The sequence below is a fragment of the Pseudorca crassidens genome, chromosome 19 (assembly GCF_039906515.1).
Source record: "Pseudorca crassidens isolate mPseCra1 chromosome 19, mPseCra1.hap1, whole genome shotgun sequence".
Classification (NCBI taxonomy): domain Eukaryota; kingdom Metazoa; phylum Chordata; class Mammalia; order Artiodactyla; family Delphinidae; genus Pseudorca; species Pseudorca crassidens.
This window is the reverse complement of record NC_090314.1, coordinates 37,473,537-37,494,878: the sequence shown is the minus strand read 5'-3', so window position 1 is coordinate 37,494,878 and position 21,342 is coordinate 37,473,537. Positions and strand designations below refer to the sequence as shown.

Below are 21,342 nucleotides of genomic sequence, written 5' to 3'. Positions count from 1 at the left end.
AGTGTTTTTGAAGAATATTTTTAATTTACCGGGAAAACATTTCCAACATGATGTTCAAATCTGAATGCTGAACTACACATCAAGGTGATGCCACCTTCATAAGGTGCGTTTGTGTGTACAGGCCTGAAAAAAAATAAGGAAATACTGTAGAACTATCTGGGTTGGTGAGATAATAGGTGACTTTTATGCATCTTTAAACTTTATAGTTTTTCAGAATCCAAATGTGTTAGTATTTAGTCGAATAGCCCATTTTCTGAATATGATTGTACCAAAAAGAATCAGAAAATGCTGAAATTTCAAAAGAAGAAAATGAAAATTGCCCCATGATCAGCTCCCCATCCCGTAGTTATTACCTTCACCAGTGCATGGGTGTATGCTGGCATCGTTTGTGGATTCATAACGCACGCAAGCAAATTCAATTAAGGGTTTCCAAAAATACAGGTGAAAGATGCAGACAATTCAGACCCCTCTTGTTCCCTGGGCATTACCTCAGACTGAGCCCGAGGTGGGAGGTGACCCCGTGGCAGCTGCCCGTTTGATGTGTAGGTATCTATCTCCAAGTCTGGGCAGTCTGAGCTGTGGTTTGCAGAGCCAGGTCTGCTTCACGTGTTGACTCAGTCCCTCACCTCATGCGGTGGCACAGGTGGCCATTCATTCAAACGTTTACAGCTGCTCTGGTGTTGCTGCAGCCTGGTTACCGAGAGCTCTGACGAACATTTACTCTTATTTCCTGTTTCTGGACAAACCCCTCAGCTGTTCGTTCCTGGTTGACTCGGAAGCACATCCAGAGGCTGCACGCAGCTGCTACGGTCATCAAACGCGCGTGGCAGGAGTGGAGAGTGAGTACTGACCCGAGAAGTCAGGGTGGGCAATGATGGACCCAGGCTGGAGTGCTGGCCCCGCCACTGCAAAGCGGGCGGCCTTGTGTCCTCATGAGTGAAGTGGACACACCGCCTACACTGCAGGACGGTTATGACATGGTAGAGTGGCACAAACAACTTTGGGAATATGCTAAAAAACATGGAACTGTACGCTTTAAAAGCATGAATCTTATGGTATTTCAATTAGATCTCAATAAGGCTATTATTTTTAATTTGTGCTTTTATTTGCCAGTATAACTACAGTAACCTGCAAACTTTTTTATTCTAAAAAGCACATTTTACATTACAGTCCAACAGACACATATATAATGTGTATACATATATAAAAGTGAAACAAAGGTTTTGCCAAAAAGTCTACCCTGAGTGTTAATTCTTTTTAAGACTTCTTTTTTAAACTAAGGCTGAACTGCACTGACATCATAATCACCAAAGTCCCTAGTTCATCTTAGGGTTCGCTTTATGAAGTGAATAGTGTTGCACGTTCTATGGTGGGTTTGGACGATAGTATGATGACATAAAATCATTATAGTGTCATACACAGTATTTTCACTGCTCATAAAAACTTCTGTATTCTATGTATTCATCTTCCCTCCCCCGCAAACTCCTGGCAACCACTGATCTTTTTATTGTCTCCATTGTTTTGCCTTTTCCAGAATGGCATATACACGGAATCTATTTTTCTTTTTTCCTTGAAGAGAGGGGTTCAAAGTCTTTATGCCTGTAACACCACTCACGGCCCAGCCACACGTGGACCGGACAGGCTCCAGGTGGCAAACTCCCCCACTGAATACTGTAGCTTTCCTTCCAGTACTGAGGCCTGTCCCACTGGTCCTGCCCAGCAGCCACGTGCAGGTGAAGGGGGGATATGTGTTGGGTATCTGTTCATAGGAAGGCCACAAGTTTTGTGCCCCTTGTCACAATGAACCCTGATTCCTGTCGGGTGTGTTGTAAACAGACGAGCCATTTCTTCAGACTCCCTGCTCTGAGCACACCCCGAAGGCTGTTAGTTTTTTAAAGCAGCATATGTAAGGCCTCAGCACAGCTGCCTTGGCCATAAAGTTGTGCCACATCAAACCAGGTGCCCTTCAGTTCACCTTGTTAAGCTGAATTATTAAAGAGACTTTTGGATTCTGTTTTGCATTAAGAGAAAGCTATAAAGTGGTGTTCTCTGTTTAAGATTAGAATGGCCTTCCTGGCTTCTAAAGAACTGGATGGTGTGGAAGAACAACGCTCGTCTCAAGTCACCTGTCCCCCGAGCTCCTCGCCACTGCCCCAGGCACAGACCAGGCTCCTGGGGGCAGTAACCCGCTTCTGGCCCCTGGGACTGGTCCTGGCCAACGCCGCCGTGGGTGCTCATGGCTTCCGGAGGAAGCTGGTGGTCTTCGCCTGCCTCCCGCTCCCCGTGGGCAGCCCCAGCAGCTACACTGTCCAGACAGCACAAGAACAAGCTGGAGTCACGTCCATCCGAGCGCTGCCTCAGGTAAGCCGTGTGACGGGCTGGCCGTCCTGCCAGGACAGCTCCAGATCCCTCACGCCCCACTGTGGAGGGCAGGGGGCAGAGCCCGGAAGTCACAGCAGGAGCAGGACCGAGGCTGCGAGAAGAGCCTCCTGACCCTGCTGGGGAAACCAGAAGCCTGCACGTCCCTCGCATTGTTACGAGGAGGGGTTTTCCAGAGCCCTTTCACTTTTTAAAAGCTGCCTCTAAATGATCTAGCGTCTCCTCTGCATCGCCTTTAAATTAGCCCAACTTCCAAAAAATTGTGGTTGTGATGACAGCACCTTGTTCTCCCCAAGTTGTAGTCTTTGGTTTATCCTATTCCAGCCGAGGAAATGACAAGCACGTGAGTCAGTGGGCCAAGAATTTATATTAAGAGCAGCCAGGGAAAGAGCCAGCCAGCACAGAAAAGGGCTAATAGCAACCTTTTACAAGGATTAGGTGACACTGACAAGGCAGAAGGAAGGAAACACTGAATTTCCTAATCTAGATAAAATCTCCATGACAACACACAGGCCAGCCAGAGTGTAAACAGAAGTGCAGTTCTTTGATCTTCCATCTTTAAGCAGGCATAAGAATGTAACAGGCCATACTCCTAGTATGGGGGAGCTCCCTCCTAGTGTTTCCTCATCTGTCTCACATTGAATGGATGTGGAATTTTATATTTTAATACTGTTTTGGACTTTGCCATTGTTTTAGAATAAGGAGAAGACAACAACATTGACTAACTCAATCGTGCTACTGCTGTGACTCTCACTTGGGTACTTACTTACATGTCCCTGCCTCCCTGCATTTCTAGCGTTCACTCTGTCAGGTACCTTTAGCCCTGGCACTCCTGGGAGCTGGGGTTAAGCTGCATCTCTTTCCCCAGGGTTCGATAAAGTTTCACTGCAGGAAGTCTCCACTGCGCTATGCTGACATCTGCCCTGAACCTTCGCCCAACAGTGTTACTGGCTTTAATCAGATCCTGCTGGAAAGACACAGGCTGGGCCACGTGTGATCTCTCCTCACATTCCATCCTCACCTGGCTGGGCCCTCCCTGGTGCCTTTGTTTCTCCACGGCCTTTTCCTGCCAGCTGCCTTGCCAAAGACATCTAATCAACACACAGCTGCCAAACAACTCCCACAGCGACTCGGAGCACACGTCGGGAGCCGTGGCTCCAGCCTGCTGGCCAGGCCGGGGCGGCAGCTGCACCAGTGGCCCGGGGCGCCGATCTACGCCTCCAGCCCTGACAGGTGTCAGGGCTGGTAGCTACCAAACCTGGATTAAGAAACTTTAGGGCCTTCACAGAACCCACTCGGTGGTGCTGGACAGCAGGCACCCCCTCCTCCAACCCCACAGGCAAAGTCAGCTTGAAATGAGCTCTAAAATTTTGGCTGAAATTTTGCCTTTTAGTTCCTTTAAAAGGAACAAAGCTTACTATTTAAATATTTGTTGTTTAATGTAATTTCAAGCAACTAGATTATGAATCAAGAATGACAAGCAATGCAATGCACCACAGAACCACCACTTTAATTCTGAAACACTGATCAAGTTTTAACTCAAATGGGTGTGAAAACCATATCATTTATGTCTTAATTGGACCGAAAATAAAACATTTAAAAACAACCATCTGAATGTCAAGTTCTCTCTCCATAAAGGGTTTGCCACCTGGGTTTGGAGTACCTCCATCCGCGTGCACCCCAGCCTGCAGCAATGGACATAAGGATGTGCAGGACCTACCTGAGGTCAGCCGGTCAATGTCCGGAAAGCGCCGCCCCTGCTAGGGCCCCACACGAGCTGGCCTCCTGGGAGGAGCAGGCAGCACAATAATCCACCTTAAGAATCCTCGTTCGGGGACGGTTCCACGATCCTTAAACAGCAGTCAGCAAACTCCAAAAACAAAGGCTCCTGCATGCAGGCTCGCATGAGCTTTGCCTTGTCGTCTGCCTGATCGAGGTTGACCATCAACTGTCTAAGGTGTGGACTGAGCAGTAAGCTTCTCAGCGCTGCAGACTCCCCTTAAAAATGAACAGGGAAAGAGAACCAAGCTGAGTTCAAGTGGGAATAAGCAGAGATAGCTGAAAGCCAAATGTTTCAAATGGTACCTTACCCTTTAAACCCACAAATTAACCCAGCACTTCACATAAGGTGAGATCAGCGTATCAGATAAATTTCCAAGTTAAACGCTATCAGATTTTTATTCTTTCTATCTCTGTAAATATTTTAACTTAATTTTTTCTTAGCTGAAATGGCATTATTTTACCAGCACAGATACAAAGAATAGCAGCATGTGGGCATGTTTTCTCTCCATAAGCATGAAGGTTCTCAGCGACAAGGACAGTTACACCAAATCTCTGAATGATGTTTAAGTGTGTGCTTGATCCAGCATAAAGCAGGATGAGTAGCAGTGAACTGACACTAACGTGTACGGTGCTTTACAGTTTACAAAATCATCCACACATATACCCAGCTCAGCTCCTACCTCAGTCTAACTAATCACTCCCATGGGACTGGCTACAAAGCACCACCTCTGTGAAATGGGAAAAATGAAAATAACACCACTTTTAGGAATTACACTGGCCAGTTAATTATATACATAATAGAAATGCAGTCCTACAAAAATGCTGGGCATTATTAACACCGCGTCCCTCTGAAAAATCAAATCCTGGGATGACCCAGTCTGCATGAATGACTGGACTGTAAAGCGAGCACTGGGATCAGGAATAAACAGAGGCCCCTGACTGGTGTGAGAGACAAAACGTGGGGGGTGGTATATTACAGCACACCATGGGAAGCTGAAAAAGTACCTAATTCTGAGAGAGACCAAAGGTCAAGAAAAGTTTAGCTGAGGAAATTTGAACCAAGCCTTGAAAGAGGAGCAGAATTGGGCTTCCCTGGTGGTGCAGTGGTTGAGAATCGCCTGCCAATGCAGGGGACACGGGTTCGAGCCCTGGTCTGGGAAGATCCCACATGCCGCAGAGCAACTAAGCCCGTGTGCCACAACTACTGAGCTTGCGCTCTAGAGCCCATGAGCCACAACTACTGAGCCTGCATGCCACAACTGCTGAAGCCCGTGCGCCTAGAGCCCATGCTCAGCAACGAGAAGCCACCACAATGAGAAGCCCGCGCACCACAACGAAGAGAAGCCCGCGCTCGCCACAACCAGAGAAAGCCTGCGTGCAGCAACGAAGACCCAATGCAACCAAAAATAAATAAATTTATTTAAAAAAATCACATTCTGTACAATCCAATGTATCTCAATGGTTAACAAAGAAGTAAACAAGCACAGCACAGACTTACCTAAATTCTTTAAATTCTGCAAGGAAACTCTGTCCTCTTCCTCGTCACTATTGAGAAAATCAGCTATAGAGTCGTCATCATCATCTGAGGAATATAACACAATCAACTGCTTATGACTGAAAAGGAAACCTAGGTGCCAGGTTTTAATAACTCCTCCAATAGATAAAAAATATATGTGCACACACGCAACAGGAACAGAGATATGCAAGTGGGTACAGAGAAAAGTAACCTCTTCTCTGGAATTTGTGACTAAACCAACACTCCTTTTAGGAAAGCAAAGAACTGGTGAGTAACAAATGCATCCTAGTGTTCACACGCTTACTCTGTGTGTTTCCCTGTGGTCTGTGGGCTTTAGGGCTTATTTTCCAGTTCTTGCCACCCCATCTCCCCTCACCATGGCGGCTCCAGCCCTGTCATGGCCAAAAAATTATATGCTCTGTAAAAACCCACTGACATGATTTCCCTGTGTTTTCAGCATGGGCAGAAATTTCTGAACCCAACAACAGTTTATCAAAGGGCAGAAATGGGCCATCCCCTGGCTGTGAATGTTCAATGCCTCTTTGGTGGCGCTGGGAGGGGCTGCTTCCAGAGCCTGGCATGGTGCATCGCCCGCAGGAGGCATTAAAGAAAGGCTAGATGGATGAAGAGGATGACAGCCCACTCCCGCTGTGAGCTGTGAGGGCCCCAGCAGCAGCGAGACCAAAGGCAGCACCCCACCTAGGCCCAGCTCAGGTGAACCTACAGCCCCAGCCAGGCCCAGGGAGGGGGACCCGAAGCCGTGACTGGAGGAGGCTCCCGCCAGCAGTGTCCACCACTCACCCCCAAACCATGGTGATGGCCTTTCTCCCCCTCTGCCTCCTGCCCCCATCTTTCTTCTCTTGAACCGTCAGGCTGCTCTGTAACATCACCCGTGGTGACGTGTGCCCCCAGCCCCAATGCTCAGGGCTGAGGAAGCTGCTGCTCCCTAATGAACTTGACTCCTGGCCCCAGCCCAGTCTCCTCTCCTCTCTCCTTTCAACATATTCTATTTGAAACCCTTCTCTAGGTTTGTTTGTTTGGAGTCAACCAACCCACCTGTGTTTTCCACAGGCTTTTTAGTTTTTGCAGTAAGATGCGATCTTATTTCTTTCTTGACAGGACGAGTTTCAGGGTTGCACTGCTCTGAAAAAGACACAAATCTCAGGTGCACATCGCCTCCACTTGAGTGACAAGGCTGCACACGCCACCAAGCCAGCCTCTAGGGGGAAGCATATGTATGGGGTAAGGGACATAGGTGGGGGTGGGGATGAAGGAGAGGAAGTGAGAGATCCAGTGAAGGGCCAGTAAAAGCCTGAGCCCCGCAAAAGGGCTGAGGAAGCAGGCCTCGTGCACCCCTAGGGCCTGTCTCCAACCTCCCTGCCTGGCCGAATCGCACAGGGCTTTCACCACGATTCAGTAGCACACTGACTTCAATCAGCATCAAACTGTGTTCTCAGCAGTTTCTGATACCAAATTTGCATGTACCACATGCCACCGGGGACACACAGATGAAAGCCATCAGGCCCTCGGAGGGGTTTAGTCGCACAGATGACAGAGATATGGACAAGATAAGGAGAGTCTGATCCGAGTCACCTGAGAGGGCGGGGAGATGAGAGGGGAAGGTGCTGCCAGGTGGAAAGAGCATGTGGGGCAGAGGGAAAGGTCCATGGCTGGACCGGACCCTTGAAAGAGTAGGCAGATGCAGGGAGATGGGGGTGAGCAACTGGTAGCCGATGGGCGGGGCAGGCCTGGCATGTGGCCGGGGCACAAGAGGAGGAAGCCGAGCAAAAGAATGCCACACACAGGTCTGTCTGTCTTCCCCAGACCAGTGTCTCTCAGAGAGGGCGCTACTGTACTCAGGTTGGAAAGATCTTTAATGGTGTGGGATAACTTCACACACCCCAGGCGGTTTTTGTGAGTCAACACGAATAACCAGAAGTACCACCATCGCCTCCGCTACTGTGAGAACAAAAACACTGTGACCACGTCTCTAGGGAGAGCAATACCCAGGTTAAGAACCACCGCCAGAAGACCTAAATAGACAGTCCTCCAAAGAGGACATACAGATGGCCAACAGGCACATGAGAAGATGCTCAACATTGATAATTATTAGAGAAATGCAAACCAAAACCACAACAAAGTATCACCTCTCACTGGTCAGAATGGCTATCATCAAAACGTCTACAAATAACATGCTGCAGAGGGTGTGGAGAAAAGGGAATCCTTCTACACTGTTGGTAGGAGTGTAAGTTGGTGCAGTCACTATGGAAAGCACTACAGAGGTTCCTCAGAAAACTAAAAATGAATTACCATATGATCCAGCAATCCCACTCCTGGGCATATATCCAGACAAAACTATAATTCAGAAAGATACACACACCCCTATGTTCACAGCAGCACTATTCACAATAGCCAAGACATGGAAACAACCTAAATGTCCATCGAGACGGATAAAGAAGGTATGGTATATATATACAATGGAATACTACTCAGCCACTAAAAAGAATGAAATTATTCCATTTGCAGCAACATGAATGCAACCAGAGATTACCATACTAAGTAAGTCAGAAAGACAAATACCACATGATACCACTTATATGTGGAATCTAAAATACGGCACAAATGAACCTATCTGCAAAACAGAAGCGGACTCACAGACATAGAGATCAGACTTGTGGTTACCAAGGAGGATGGGGTTGGGGGAGGGATGGAGTGGGAGATTGGGGTTAGCACATGTAAGCTATTATATACAGAACGGATAAACAACAAGGCCCGACTGTATAGCACAGGGAACTATATTCAATATCCTGTGATAAACCATAATGGAAAAGAATGTAAAGAAAAAAGAATTTTATATATACATATATATATATATATGTGTATAACTGAATCACTTTGCTGTACAGAAGTTAACACGTTGTAAATCAACTATACTTCAATAAAAAAAACATAAAGACCACCAGACATTATGCACCTTCTATAGTCATGCCTAAGACCACCTGTAGTTTTGCCAGAGAGACTGACCCTGAGCTCTGATCCAGTCTCTGATCTGTCAATTTGTAAGAAACAGAGGATTGAGGAGTATGCCTAAGTGCACCATGAGCTTGCAATCAGCAAAACCCAGACTGTGGGTAACTGTACAAGTGGCTTGAATTCTTCAACAGAGAAATTGTAAAGAAAAAAAAAAACAAAAAAAAAGGATGGAGGAGGAATTTACAGATTAAAAGAGACTTAAAAGAAATATCAGGGACTTCCCTGGTGGCACAGTGGTTAAGAATCTGCCTGCCAATGTACAGGACATGGGTTTGAGCCCTGGTCCAGGAGGATCCCACATGCCACGGAGCAACTAAGCCTGTGTTCCACAACTACTAAGGCTGCGCTCTAGAGCCAGCGTGCCACAACTACTGAGCCTGTGTGCTGCAACTACCGAAGCCCGGGCGCCTAGAGCCCGTTCTCCCCAACAAGAAAAGCCACTGCAATGAGAAGCCCACGCACCGCAACTAAGAGTAGCCCACACTCTCCGCAGCTACAGGGAGCCCACGCACAGCAACGAAGACCCAATGCAGCCAAAAATAAATAAATAAAATAAATTTTTTAAAAAAAGAAATATCACATTTTTGGGGAATTCCCTGGTGGTCCAGTGGTTCAGACTTGGCGCTTTCACTGCTAGGCCAGGGTTCAATCCCAATCCCTGGTCAGGGAACTGAGATCCTGCAAGCTGAGCAGCATGGCCCAAAAACAACAAAAGAAAGAAAGAAAGAAAGAAAGATCACCTTTTTTTAATGGGCAAGACTAAATGATACGCTTTCAGGACACGTATTTACATAATAAAACTAAAAAAGCAAAGAAGTGATTACTATAAAAGTCAGGACAGTGGTTACTTTTTTTTTTTTAAAGATTTTATTTTTTTGATGTGAACCATTTTTTAAAGTCTTTATTGAATATGTTACAATATTGCTTCTGTTTTATGTTTTGGTTTTTTGGCCCCGAGGCATGTGGAATCTTAGCTCCCTGACCAGGGATTGAACGTGCACCCCCTGCATTGGAAGGCGAAGTCTTAACTACTGGACCGCCAGGGAAGTCCCAGAAGAGTGGTTATTTATAGGAAGCGAGGGCACTGGATCGGGACAGGTCATGTGGAGGGGTTCCAGAGTGGATGGCAAAGTTCTATTTTCTTCATCTGGGTGGTGTTTGCCTTGTAATAAATAATTCAGTAAGCCAAAAAAAAAAAAGTCTACAAATAATAAATGCTGGAGATGGTGTGGAGAAAAGGGAACCCTCCTACCACTGTTGGTGGGAATGTAAACTGGCACAGCCACTACGGTGAACAGTATGGAAGTTCCTTAAAAAACTAAAAATAGAGTTGCCATATGATCCAATAATCCCATTCCTGGACATATATCCAGAGAAAACTCTTAATTCAAAAAGATACATACACCCCAATGTTCATAGCAGCACTATTTACAATAGCCAAAACATGGAAGCAAACTAAATGTCCACAGACGAATGAATGGATAACGAATATGAGGTATATATACACAATGGAATACTACTCAGCCAATAAAAAAAAGAATGAAATAATGCCATCTGCAGCAACATGGATGGACCGAGAGATTATCGTACTGAGTGAAGTAGGTCTGAGAAAGACAAATATCATGATACCTCTTATATGTGGAATCTAAAAAAAATGATCCAAGTGAATTTATTTACAAAACAGAAACAGACTGACATAGAAAACAAGTTTATGGTTACCAAAGGGTAAGGGGTGGGGGAGGAATAAATTAGGAATTTGGGATTAACAGAAACACATATATAAAAAAAAATATAGACCTACTGTATAGCATAGGGAACTATATTCATTATCTTGTAATAACTCATAATGGAAAAAAACTGAAAAAGAAATATATATATATATCACTGAATCACTTTGCTGTACACCTGAAATACTGTAAATCAACTATATTTCACTTAAAAAAAAAACAAAACACTACTGCCAGAGAGACTGGAGTGTTCACCAAGGGAGTGAATTGCTCAAATCTGCATTTCAGAAAAACTACCCAAGCAGCTGCCAGGTCTCACAGTTAAGAGCTCCAGATTGCCCTAGGGGGTCTTGGTGAGGCCTTACAGGGCTGCAGGACTAGAGGGAAGCGTTCCACACCCAGCTCCCCAACCCTGTTTCAGCAAAGCATTTCTACTTCTTTTCTATCTTGAGCTGACAGGTTTCTTTTGAAAATGCTCCAGAGACACCAGGGTTAAGGAAAAAAAGCGGGGCGGGGAGTGGAGAGGGTGATGCTTGAAACACACAGCTGTAAATCAGAGACTGGAGGGGATGAAACTACAGGCAAACCACCAATGAGCAACTTTAACCGAACAATCACTGAGAGAGAGGTCGTGGGAAAGAGTCCCTAAGGACTAAGAGACGCGGATTGAAGATACTTAAAAAATGCAGGCTTGACAAAGACCTTGCTCCTTATTGTAAACTGAACTACCTCCACGTTTCTATCAAGATATTATGTAAAAGAAAGAAAACGAAAAAAAAAAAAAAGAAAACGTCGTTAACCTCAGCCAGCGCAGCAAATGATGCGGAGCTGCGTCAGAACACTAAGAGGAAGGAACAGCTAGGGGAGACTTCTACGGCAAAACTGGTCGACTATTTTTAAAGAAGAAAAAGAGGATAGGGGACTTCCCTGGCGGTTCAGTGGTTAAGACTTTGCGCTTCCAATGCAGTGGGTAGGGGTTCCATCCCTGGTCAGGGAACTAGGATCCCACATGCCACGCAGCACATGCAAAAAAAAAAAAAAACGAGAGAGAGAGACAGAGAGAGAGAGAATGGTACGTAGAAGAAAACGCAGAGCAGAAGAAAGGTTGTTTTTTTTTGTTTTTGTTTTTTTTTGCGGTACGCGGGCCTCTCACTGTTGTGGCCTCTCCCGCTGCGAAGCACAGGCTCCGGACGCGCAGGCTCAGCGGCCATGGCTCACGGGCCCAGCCGCTCCGCGGCATGTTGGATCCTCCCAGACCAGGGCACTAACCCGTGTCCCCTGCATCGGCAGGCGGACTCTCAACCACTGCGCCACCAGGGAAGCCCCAGAAAAAAAGGTTTTGATGGTGCAAAATGTGGAGACACACTCGCAGATACAAGTATCCGCCCTCCCACCCCGCCCAAGAGGAGGAGCTCCTACAGTATCAGGCGTTGCAAGGGCGGGAGGGAGCAGGGGACAACGACGGGACGTGGGGGCTGCCGTGCACGAGGAGGGGACCTTACCTTTGTGCTCCCGGAAGCAGGTCAACGAGCAGCTGTAAAAACAAAGCCACAGGCCGCGTCAGCCCCGAAGGCCGCGCGGACCCTCTCGCCACCCCGCCACCCGTCCGCAGCCCACAACCCCCGGCACTCACTAGGGCACGCGGCAGGCGGGGCAGCGGTATTTGGGTTTCTCCAAACAGATAACGCAGACAGCGGTGCTGCAATTCAGTGACGCCATGGTCTCTCCCAAGACGCGCTCCGTCCCGGCGCCCAGGCCTCTCGCCGCAGGTCCCACGTGCACACCTTTTCTTCCGTTTCCTTAACCAGGACCAATCAGCGCGCAGCACTTATTGGCAGTCGAAAGCAATGGATTGATCCAGCTCATTGTTTCAGGCCTGAGAAGTAGAAAGTCGATGCACTCGATGCGCAACCAGTACCCGCACCAGAGGGTCTCTCTGATTAGGTCACGGCCTCGAAGAACTTGTTATGTAGCCCTGTCCCTGTCCCTACGCGGCCCTGTGACTTGCAGCAAGTCATTGTCACTCTCCAGCTCTGTTGCCCTGTATGTAAAAAGAATACGTGGGATTAAATGTCCTTTACCTTCTGGCTTGGACTTTCTCAGTCTTGCACCGGCATTGGGTTCTCCCCGCACATCTCATTTGCTTCCCCCTTTGCGGAGCACAGGCTCCGGACGCGCAGGCTCAGCGGCCATGGCTCACGGGCCCAGCCACTCCGCGGCATGTGGGATCTTCCCGGACCGGGGCACGAACCTGTGTCCCCTGCATCGGCAGGCGTACTCTCAACCACTGCGCCACCAGGGAAACCCCTCATTTTTTTAGCAAATGAGAAGTCCACACACTGGCCGTTAAATCACATGACACACACGTGCCCTTCCCAGCCATCTTTCGCACAGGCAAGGAAGATGAGGCTTGGCCGCTGATAGATGTTTATTGCGCTCCAACTGTGAGCCCCGCACTGCCCAGATGCTGGGCTAGGGACACCCAGGGATTAGCAGGCACGGTCTCTGGGACCTTAAGGCTTAGAGTGAAGGCAGGAAGGAGAATCCCTGGGTGGGATTGATTAGCCAGGGAACAGATGAGTCACCTCTGGCCCAAAGGTGGGGATCCTGGTCCAGAAAGGTGAACTGTGATGGGCCTTGAATGCCACCTCAGGCTTTAGGAATAGACAAAGTCACATTTTATTGGGAGCCCTGCTCCTCCTCAAAGCCCTGAGCATTGTCCAGCCTAACCAGGGTTCCCAGCCCACACATGTGGGGTGCCCTCTTAGGGCCATAAGTCACCCTCACCCCAAGAACCTCCCCTTTGTGTTGGTCCATCAGCCCTCAGGATCTCACTATTATAAAAGCCCTGAACCACTGTCACAGTCTGTGGGGATGAATCTGCTACAACCAAAGCAGTCATTCAAGTCTTAGCTCCAACCCCTCTCTGGCTGTGTGACTTGGACAATTGTCTACCCTACAACTATTAGAGTGGATGTTCAGGCCTACTTTCCTGAGCTATTTACATCAGAGAGGAGACTGTAAAAAGGTTTGTGATCTGAAGTGCTACAAAAGGTTATTTATGGGATATCTAGGAAGAGTCTGCAACTCTCCTGGAGCCCTGGTCCCTACCCCATGAGCATGGGCTCCAGGCCCCAAGTCCCTGGAGCCCAGGGTGCTGGACCTCAGGCCCCTCTAAAAGGGTTTCACTGTCAGCCTCGGTGAGCCATGCTGGGGTTGGGCTTGAGTGACTCTCCATCACTCCTTTGGCTTTGCCAGACTGTCCTGAGGGCGCTGTCCAGTCCTCAGTGCTGAAGTGGCACCGGCCCCTCCAGTTGCCTACCTGCCCCAGCATGCAGCTGCCCCTGCCTCCAGCCTCCAAACAGAACTCAGGCCAAAATCCAACGTTTCCACACTGACCTAATAATCTGCAGCGTTCCTTGTATTCCTCAACAGTTGTGACCACTGCTGGTTTGACCCAGAAGTATTCCAGAGAGCCCATGCTTAACAGGGAAGGCCAGAGGTCAGTGACTTGTCCAGGTCACATTTGAACCTCATGCCCTGTCTGGCACCAGCACAAATTCTCCTACTAGGTACATCACCACTGCCCACCCAGACTTTTCCTGTGAGTTGTGTTTGGAGGCTGAGGCCATGGAGAGTCTCCACAATCTTCAGGGGCTCAACCTGAGCCCACCCACACCCATTCCATGCTGACTCTCCTACCTGTGGGTCCAGAGATGGTGACACTAGCAAAAAGAAAATTCCTGGAATTCATCCCATGCACATTGCATTCGGTAAAAATACCTCTTCCTCTACTCTGGGTGACCTCCAGCTTCCCTGGAAAGACGTACCCCTCCTGCTCCAATATCCAGGAAAGAAGGTGGCTCATCTCTGATGGTGATGACTTGGGGAACACCAAGAAGTGAAGGCCGCCGGGTACAGCTCCTCTGGGCAATGGCTAGTTCAGAGAAGAAATACGGGTATGACTCTGGGCCCCAGCAACTAGAGGTCCACACTGATGTGGTCTGGCTCTCCCTGGTCCCCCATCACGCCCTCCTAGCGGCTGTCTAAGGCTGCCTCACGCCTTCTCAGCGTCAGCCGAGGAGCAGGGCCAGACCTGGAGAGAGGCGAGGTAATAATCGAGGCAGAACGGTTTCCAGAGCTCCGCTGCTTGGCAGACGCTGTCCAGCAAATTCCAGGCGGGCCGAGCCGGGCGCCAACGCCAAAGACTGGAGACGCGCGTGGAGTCCCAGGCCCGGCACTCAGCACCGCCAGAGGGCGCTCCAGATCGAGATTGGCCCTGGCGTAGCCTGAGCTGGACTGGAGCACCGCTCGCACCGACCTTGCGTGGGAGGCCATACTGTCTCGCCATTCAGGGAAGAGTAAATACAGGCCTGCCCGGCGCCTCGATCATCGCCAAGTGGCGGGAGAGAGGGTCGAGAGTGCGGGGCTGAAGCAGACGACCGGATGGGCAGCGGTGTCTCTTCCATGAAAGTAAGGCCCACGCAAGGCCAGCCGAGGGCTCCAAATGCGCCTGGCTGTCCAGGGGCAGTTCCCGCGGTGCCCACCGCCCCGCGCTTGTCGGCAACCCCTGGGGTGGATATCCAGCTGGAAGGTGGCCACCCCACATTGGCCTGGTGAAAGGTTAATAGTACTTCGGGAGTTTTCAGGTTACTAACTAGGGTGCACCACTGCCCTGCACCTTCCCTGATGCCATGATGGGGCGGGCACGCGGGCTGCATGTTGCCCTTATCTGAGGCCAGATGTTGATACGGCTGGGCTCTCGGTGTAGCCAGATCTCAGCTTCTTTCTGCAGCCCTAACATCTCTATCCCTCTGCCCTCTTGGCGGCAGCAAGAGAAGTGTCTAGGATGGTATCTTTAGAGGACCTATACTGCCCGGTTCTCACCTCCTCCCCTCCACTTACTCTCTGGTATCTAAGAGAGTAGTTCAGATGTTAAAGGGGGTGAGGTTGCTGGTGCGAATCAAATAAAGGAGGCCTGAGGTTACGCTGGAGTGGTTTCCAAGTCATCCATTTCCAACTCTCTGCGTGTTATTTTATCTTGAAAATGACATTCATTCCCCAACTCTAGACAATGACAGTCTGACCTTCAGTTAGACTCCAAGGAGAACTTCCAAACAACAAAAGAAAAATAATAGCATTATCTACAGCAGAACGGATGGGAGAGCACAGACCTTAAAGGTCACCATTGTTTCATGAATACACGCTACTGCCCACAACCCCACACTTTTCTCCCACCCTCTCCCACTTGCAAATCAATATATATCTCCCACTGTACATTTCCTAGGACAGAGATCAAAGGAATCAGGACTTCCCAGACAGATTCTCCACGAAACCTCTAAAGGTCCCATATGGAGTGGGAGTGGGGCTTGCACAAACCTCCTAACTCACCTCTATCTCCCACATGGCATGTCAGGGAGGGAGAATTTCCCCCTCTATGCTTCCTGAGTTCTTGTGGTTGCCGCTAATAATAAATAGTGCACTAATAGTAATTAGTGCACTAATAATAAAATTGACACAAGAGAAAAAGAAACAAAATTTAACTCATACGCATGGAGGTCCCATAGAAATGAAACCTAAGAATAGGCCAAAGCAGGCAGCTTTTATACTTTCTAGACAAAGAAACAATACATTTGTGAGGAATTGACAAGACAAAGAAACAGATTTTGGGTGCCCAACTAGTGCAGAATTAGAACAGAGTTTGGGCTTGGGATAGTAAATTGAAGTAACAAGGATTGTTTATGTAGGATTCTCGGCCCGAATTCCCTATCTTTGGCAATAAGGGGGTCCTTCTACCTCCAGATGTAGGGAGTGCATCTTTCACATGAAAGGTTTTTTTCCCTGCTTTCAAGGAGACAGCAAGGAGGGTCAGAGCATCCCTCTTGCATTGGCCATTTCTTAAGCAACTTTAATTCAAAATAATCAATACACCACTGAGGAACATTTTGTGGTGGACTACTCTGGGTCCCAACACAGAAATGCATAGGAACTCTGCTCAGTGGCGAGCAGGGAAAAGGACGTAAGACCCTGTTTCCTTCCCCATCTTTTAAAACTAAATACAAAATAACAACTTTCAGACAAATAAAAGCCATGAGAATTCTTCATCAGCAGATACACACAAGAAAGTTATTCTGGCAATAGGAAAATGATACCAGATGGAAATTAAAATCACAATATAACACCACACACCTACTAGAATAACTAAAATTACAAACACTGGCAATACCAAGTGCCTGTGAGGAGGCTGCTATGAACTGGACGTTTGTGTCCCCTCAAAATTCATACATTGAAATCCTAAACCCCAATGTGATAGTATTAGGAGGTGGGGCCTTTGGGAGGTGATAAGGTCATGAGGATGGAACCCTCGTGAATGGTACTAGTGCCCTTATAAAAGATACCCCAGAGAGTTCTCGTGCCCTCCTTCCACCATGTGAAGACACAGTGTGAAGATGACAGTCTGTGAAGCAGGAAGCGGGTTCTCACCAGACACCAAATCTGCTGGCACTGTGATCTTGGACTTCCCAGCCTCCAGAACTGTGAGAAAAAAATGTTTGTTGTTTAAGTCACACATCTTATAGTATTTTTTGTTACAGAAGCCCAAGTGGACTAAGACAGAAATTGGTACCAAGAAGTAGGTACTGCTGTAATAAACCGAAAAATGTGAAAGTGGCTTTGGAACCACATAATGGGTAGAGGCCAGAAGAGTTTTGAGATGCATGCTAGAAAAAGCCTACATGGCCTTGAAGGGACCTTCAGAGGTGATTTGAGTGAAGGCTCAGAAGAGGAGGAGAGCTATATCTTAGAGAATACGTAAGTGGTGGTGAATAGAATGTTGGTAGAAATACAGATGGTAAAGGCCGTTCTGATGAGGTCTCAGAAGGAACTAAAGAACATTGGAAATTGGAGGAAAGGTGATCCTTAGTGTAAAGTGGCAAAGAACTTGGCTGAACGATGTTCCTGTTTCAGAGTTCTGTGGAAGGCCCATCTTGCAAGTGACGACACTGGATGTTTAGCTGAAATTTCTAAGCAAAGCGTTTGAAGGTCTGGCTTGGCTCCTCTTGACTGCATCTGATAAAATGTGAGAAGACAGAAATGACTTGAAGGAGGAATTGCTAAGCAAAAAAAGAGCAGAACTTAAAGATTCTCAGCCTATGCATATTGAAAAAAAAATGAAAACACTAACGGTGTGGCCAAGCAACTGTCTGATTGGGAGAATTGTAGAAACTAGGCACTATTCTTCAAAACAGCCTGTGGAAAACACACACGGGTTGGTTGACTTAAACTGCAATGAACACAGAGATGCATCTACTACAAATCCTTACTTGCTCCTCCTTCGGCCAAAAGTTCCAGCCACATTTCGTTCTGACTTTGCCTGGGCAGCCATACCCTTCTCTTCCAAAGTGCTCATGGGGAATCCATAAAAACGCTATCATAAAACGTTGTGGAGGACGTTATACAACAATGAGAAAAACTTTAAAGAGAACCTAAGTAATGGAATGCTAATCTTCTGCACTAAAAACGCTAATTATCCCCTAATTCATCTAAACATTCAAGGAAATTCTAATTTATTTTTTAATTTTTGCTTTATTTTATTTTTTTATTTTTGGCTGCACTGGGTCTTCGTTGCTGCGCACGGGCTTTCTCTAGTTGCAGCGAGCAGGGGCTACTCTTGGTTGCGGTGCACGGGCTTCTCATTGTGGTGGCTTCTCTTGTTGCAGAGCATGGGCTCTAGGCACCCGGGCTTCAGTAGTTGCAGCACGCGGGCTCAGTAGTTGTGGCATGCTGGCTCTAGAGCGCAGCCTTAGTAGTTGTGGAGCACGGGCTTAGTTGCTCCGTGGCATGTGGGATCCTCCTGGACCACGGCTCGAACCCATGTCCCGTACATTGGCAGGTGGATTCTTAACCACTGTGCCACCGGGGAAGTCCCAGAAATTCTAATTTAAATGCCCCCATAAGAAGTCTTTGGCTAGGAGGGATCATGGTTGAATGGGCCTGTGTTTTACAAGCAGGATTTCATTTGAGCAAATCCAGCCACACCTTAAGCCTTGAGCGCAGGGACAGTGTGGGTGACCATGTGGACATGTCCTATAATGGACAGAGGCTGGGAAGAAAGAGATGCGGCCTTAGCCCTGGTCTGGGAGCACCAGGGCCTGAGATACCTCCCAGAGGGAAAGCTGCAGTGTGGGTGGTGTCACCCACACCTCACACACGAGGAACCCGAGGCCCAAAAGCGTTTCATGGCTTGCCCGAGCCACCCATGCAGCAGCGGCAGAGCCGGCCTTCCAACCCAGCTCTGTCTGGTGCCTGGTCACCCTCCTCTGCCCTCCTCGTCCCCTCAGGCCGGACAGTCAGACACTCCCCACTCCGCCACGCGCACTTGGTGAGGGAAGCAGTTACCTGCAGCCTCCGGGCATGTTTCTTAGCTGACCAAGAGCTAGTTGCTAATAATTTCAGCCTCAAACAGAAAAAGGAGAAAAACAAAAGTGTCATTAGAGCTATTAGCAACCTGTTCCTGCAGGGATGCCAGCATTGCTGTAAACGTTTGAATATATTAGACTCCTTCATAAAGGTTAGGTCCTCAAGTAAGCACAAAAGTCAGAAATTACTTGTAAGAACAACCCTGGAACAACCCACAGCCGGGAGAAATCCCTAAGCTTTTAAGAGGCAGCGGGAGCTGAGACTGTCTGAGGCCCCAGCCCCCTCTCAGCCTCCGTTAAGGACACTCACCCAGGGAGCACAAGGGAGTCAGGGAGTCCGATTTACCTGCGCCTTTTTTTTTTTTTTTTTTTACATCTTTATTGGAGTATAATTGCTTTACAATGGTGTGTTAGTTTCTGCTTTATAACAAAGTGAATCAGTTATACATATACACATGTTCCCATATCTCTTCCCTCTTGCATCTCCCTCCCTACCACCCTCCCTATCCCACCCCTCTAGGTGGTCACAAAGCACTGAGCTGATCTCCCTGTGCTGTGCGGCTGCTTCCCACTAGCTAGCTATTTTACGTTTGGTAGTGTATATATGTCCATGCCACTCTCTCACTTTGTCACAGCTTACCCTTCCCCTGAGCCTTTTGAAATTCCTTCTTCAGTCTCTGTCTCTCTTTCCTTCTCTCTGTCTCTCTTCCCCCATCTCTTCTTTGTTTCTATTTACTTTCAAAGCCCCTGGTTGAGTTTGTCCTTAACCTCTCGCGGCCCCAGTGGGCAGCAAGGCAGCACCCCCGGGGGCCACAGCCCCACACCCCCGAGCCCCTGTCCCCATCCCCGTGCCCCAGGAGTGCTGTGCCTGAGCCCGCAGCTGTCCTCATGCTCCTCTGCTTCCCGGGTGACTCAGACATTTCCCACACAGACACTGGTGAACTCCCGGGTGGTGTCACAGTGCACTGGGGCAGGAGTGGTTTCATCTGGGTGGCAGACGTGGCTACTGCTCTAGTTAGAGAATGTTCTGGAAGAGAGGCTGCAGCTTGACACCCTTGGGACTTGGGGGCCATCCCAAGGGCAAGAGACTAGAGCCCCTCAGTGCACTGCTGTCTGCATCCCCGTCCCCAGCCTCAAGGATGCCTCTGCCCCCTCAACACTCCACCGGCCTCTCCTGCCGTTCCTGCCTCTAATTTCCGTCTGTCCCTTTGGGAAGGGGAAAGCCAGAGGTGGCTCCCAGTCTTCTGAGGAGTTCAGGGATCTGGCCATCCCGAGGAGTCTTGTAATCTCACTTGAGGCTACCCTGGACTGGCCTGTGACCTCTATTCCTGTGGGTCTCCCTGGGCAGGGGGCAAAGACTGCTTGGTGGCCAGCAGGGTGGCTCCTTCCAACTTGGAGTCCCAAGCCTCCCAGTGTGTGCCCAGGAGGGCAGCCTCTCCCAGCCCTCTCACCGCCCCGTGTGCAGGAGTAAAAGGTAGATGAGACCTCCCAGCACTGTGAAGCCCGAGTGGGTCCCACTGCCTGTCCTCCTGCATTCATGGGGCCCACTCCCATGGACTTGGAATTTACCTGACAGCTCTGATCACCTTCAGCTGTCCAGTGCCTCCCTGGATACACAGCAGATGAGAAACAGCAGCAAGATCAACCAGGGGCCCGGGGACTTTGGGCAAGAGACACAGAACAGGAGAGCACACTATGGAGAGAGGGGGAGAGAGGGGAGAAGAGAGAGTGAAAGGAAAGTGACAAAACTGTGCCCAAGACAGGAGGAAAACAGAGCAGAGCTGTCTCAACAGGGCCCACTGGGCCCCAGGTAAGGCTGTATGGGTGTCCCACTCTGTTTCGACAGGACCCATTTCCTGTTCCCAATGCCCCACCTGTCCTCTCCCACCAAGATCCTGCTCCCACTAAAGGGACGGCACGTAGCTGAATATGGTAGATGGTGGTCAGGAAGTGGTAGGGGGATAATTCAGTCCCCTCCCCAACTTCAGCCCCGCAATGGGAGCTTGCACACCGATTTAGGGACTAGAATTGGCTTCCTCCCCTGGTTGGGCACTTCCCCTGACAGAGGCTGGGACCTTGCCTGCCTCCTTTTGAGGAATGCAACAACCTGCCCCACAGGCTCATTAAAGAGATGAGAACCATGAGATTCAGGCTCCCTCAGTGTCTCCACTGAACTTACCACTCTACCTAGATCCCTACCTACCCCCTCCTAAGTCTCTCCAGCTCGCATAGGCTGATTCCCCACCGGGCTGTTGCTCCCAGCAATGCCCAAAGACCTGGCTCCTTCACAAAGACCCCTTATGGGTAAGAAATATACAACTTATTTACAAATGCTTCGAAAACAATAGTGATAAGAACACATGTGTGTGTCTGCCAGAGAGACAAAGACAGCGAGAAAGCGAGAGAGACACACACAGAGAGGAAGCAGGGAATCGTGAAAAGTTGGCAAAATATTAAGGATAATTAAATGAACGATGGGTTTACTGAA

The 21,342-nt window shown here is 48.6% G+C and overlaps 2 protein-coding genes and 1 non-coding gene across 7 annotated transcripts in view; 1 reads left to right on the top strand and 2 right to left on the bottom strand.

The window, feature by feature from the left end:
- The window catches only part of MYO19 (myosin XIX), a 35,186-nt gene extending 31,201 nt beyond the window's left edge, over positions 1 to 3,985 (top strand). For all 5 annotated transcript variants that reach the window (XM_067714352.1, XM_067714355.1, XM_067714353.1 and 2 more), the window contains 3 exons: positions 754 to 839; positions 2,059 to 2,361; positions 3,248 to 3,985. In XM_067714352.1, coding sequence (XP_067570453.1) covers positions 754 to 839; positions 2,059 to 2,361; positions 3,248 to 3,376 — 518 coding nt within the window. In that variant the 3' untranslated portion in view covers positions 3,377 to 3,985. The remainder of the gene's footprint in view (positions 1 to 753; positions 840 to 2,058; positions 2,362 to 3,247) is intronic.
- ZNHIT3 (zinc finger HIT-type containing 3) lies at positions 1,084 to 14,573 on the bottom strand. Its single transcript, XM_067714366.1, has 6 exons — positions 14,140 to 14,573; positions 12,071 to 12,478; positions 11,940 to 11,971; positions 6,734 to 6,820; positions 5,660 to 5,743; positions 1,084 to 4,377 (listed from the first exon to the last, which is right to left on the bottom strand). Exons 2-6 carry the CDS (start codon positions 12,154 to 12,156, stop codon positions 4,196 to 4,198), a joined length of 471 nt encoding a protein of 156 aa, XP_067570467.1. The 5' UTR covers positions 12,157 to 12,478; positions 14,140 to 14,573; the 3' UTR covers positions 1,084 to 4,195.
- Positions 1,747 to 1,876, bottom strand: LOC137213755 (small nucleolar RNA SNORA11). The gene has a single exon (XR_010938376.1). It is a non-coding gene; the product is annotated as a small nucleolar RNA SNORA11 (small nucleolar RNA).
- Positions 14,574 to 21,342: the final 6,769 nt, after the last annotated feature.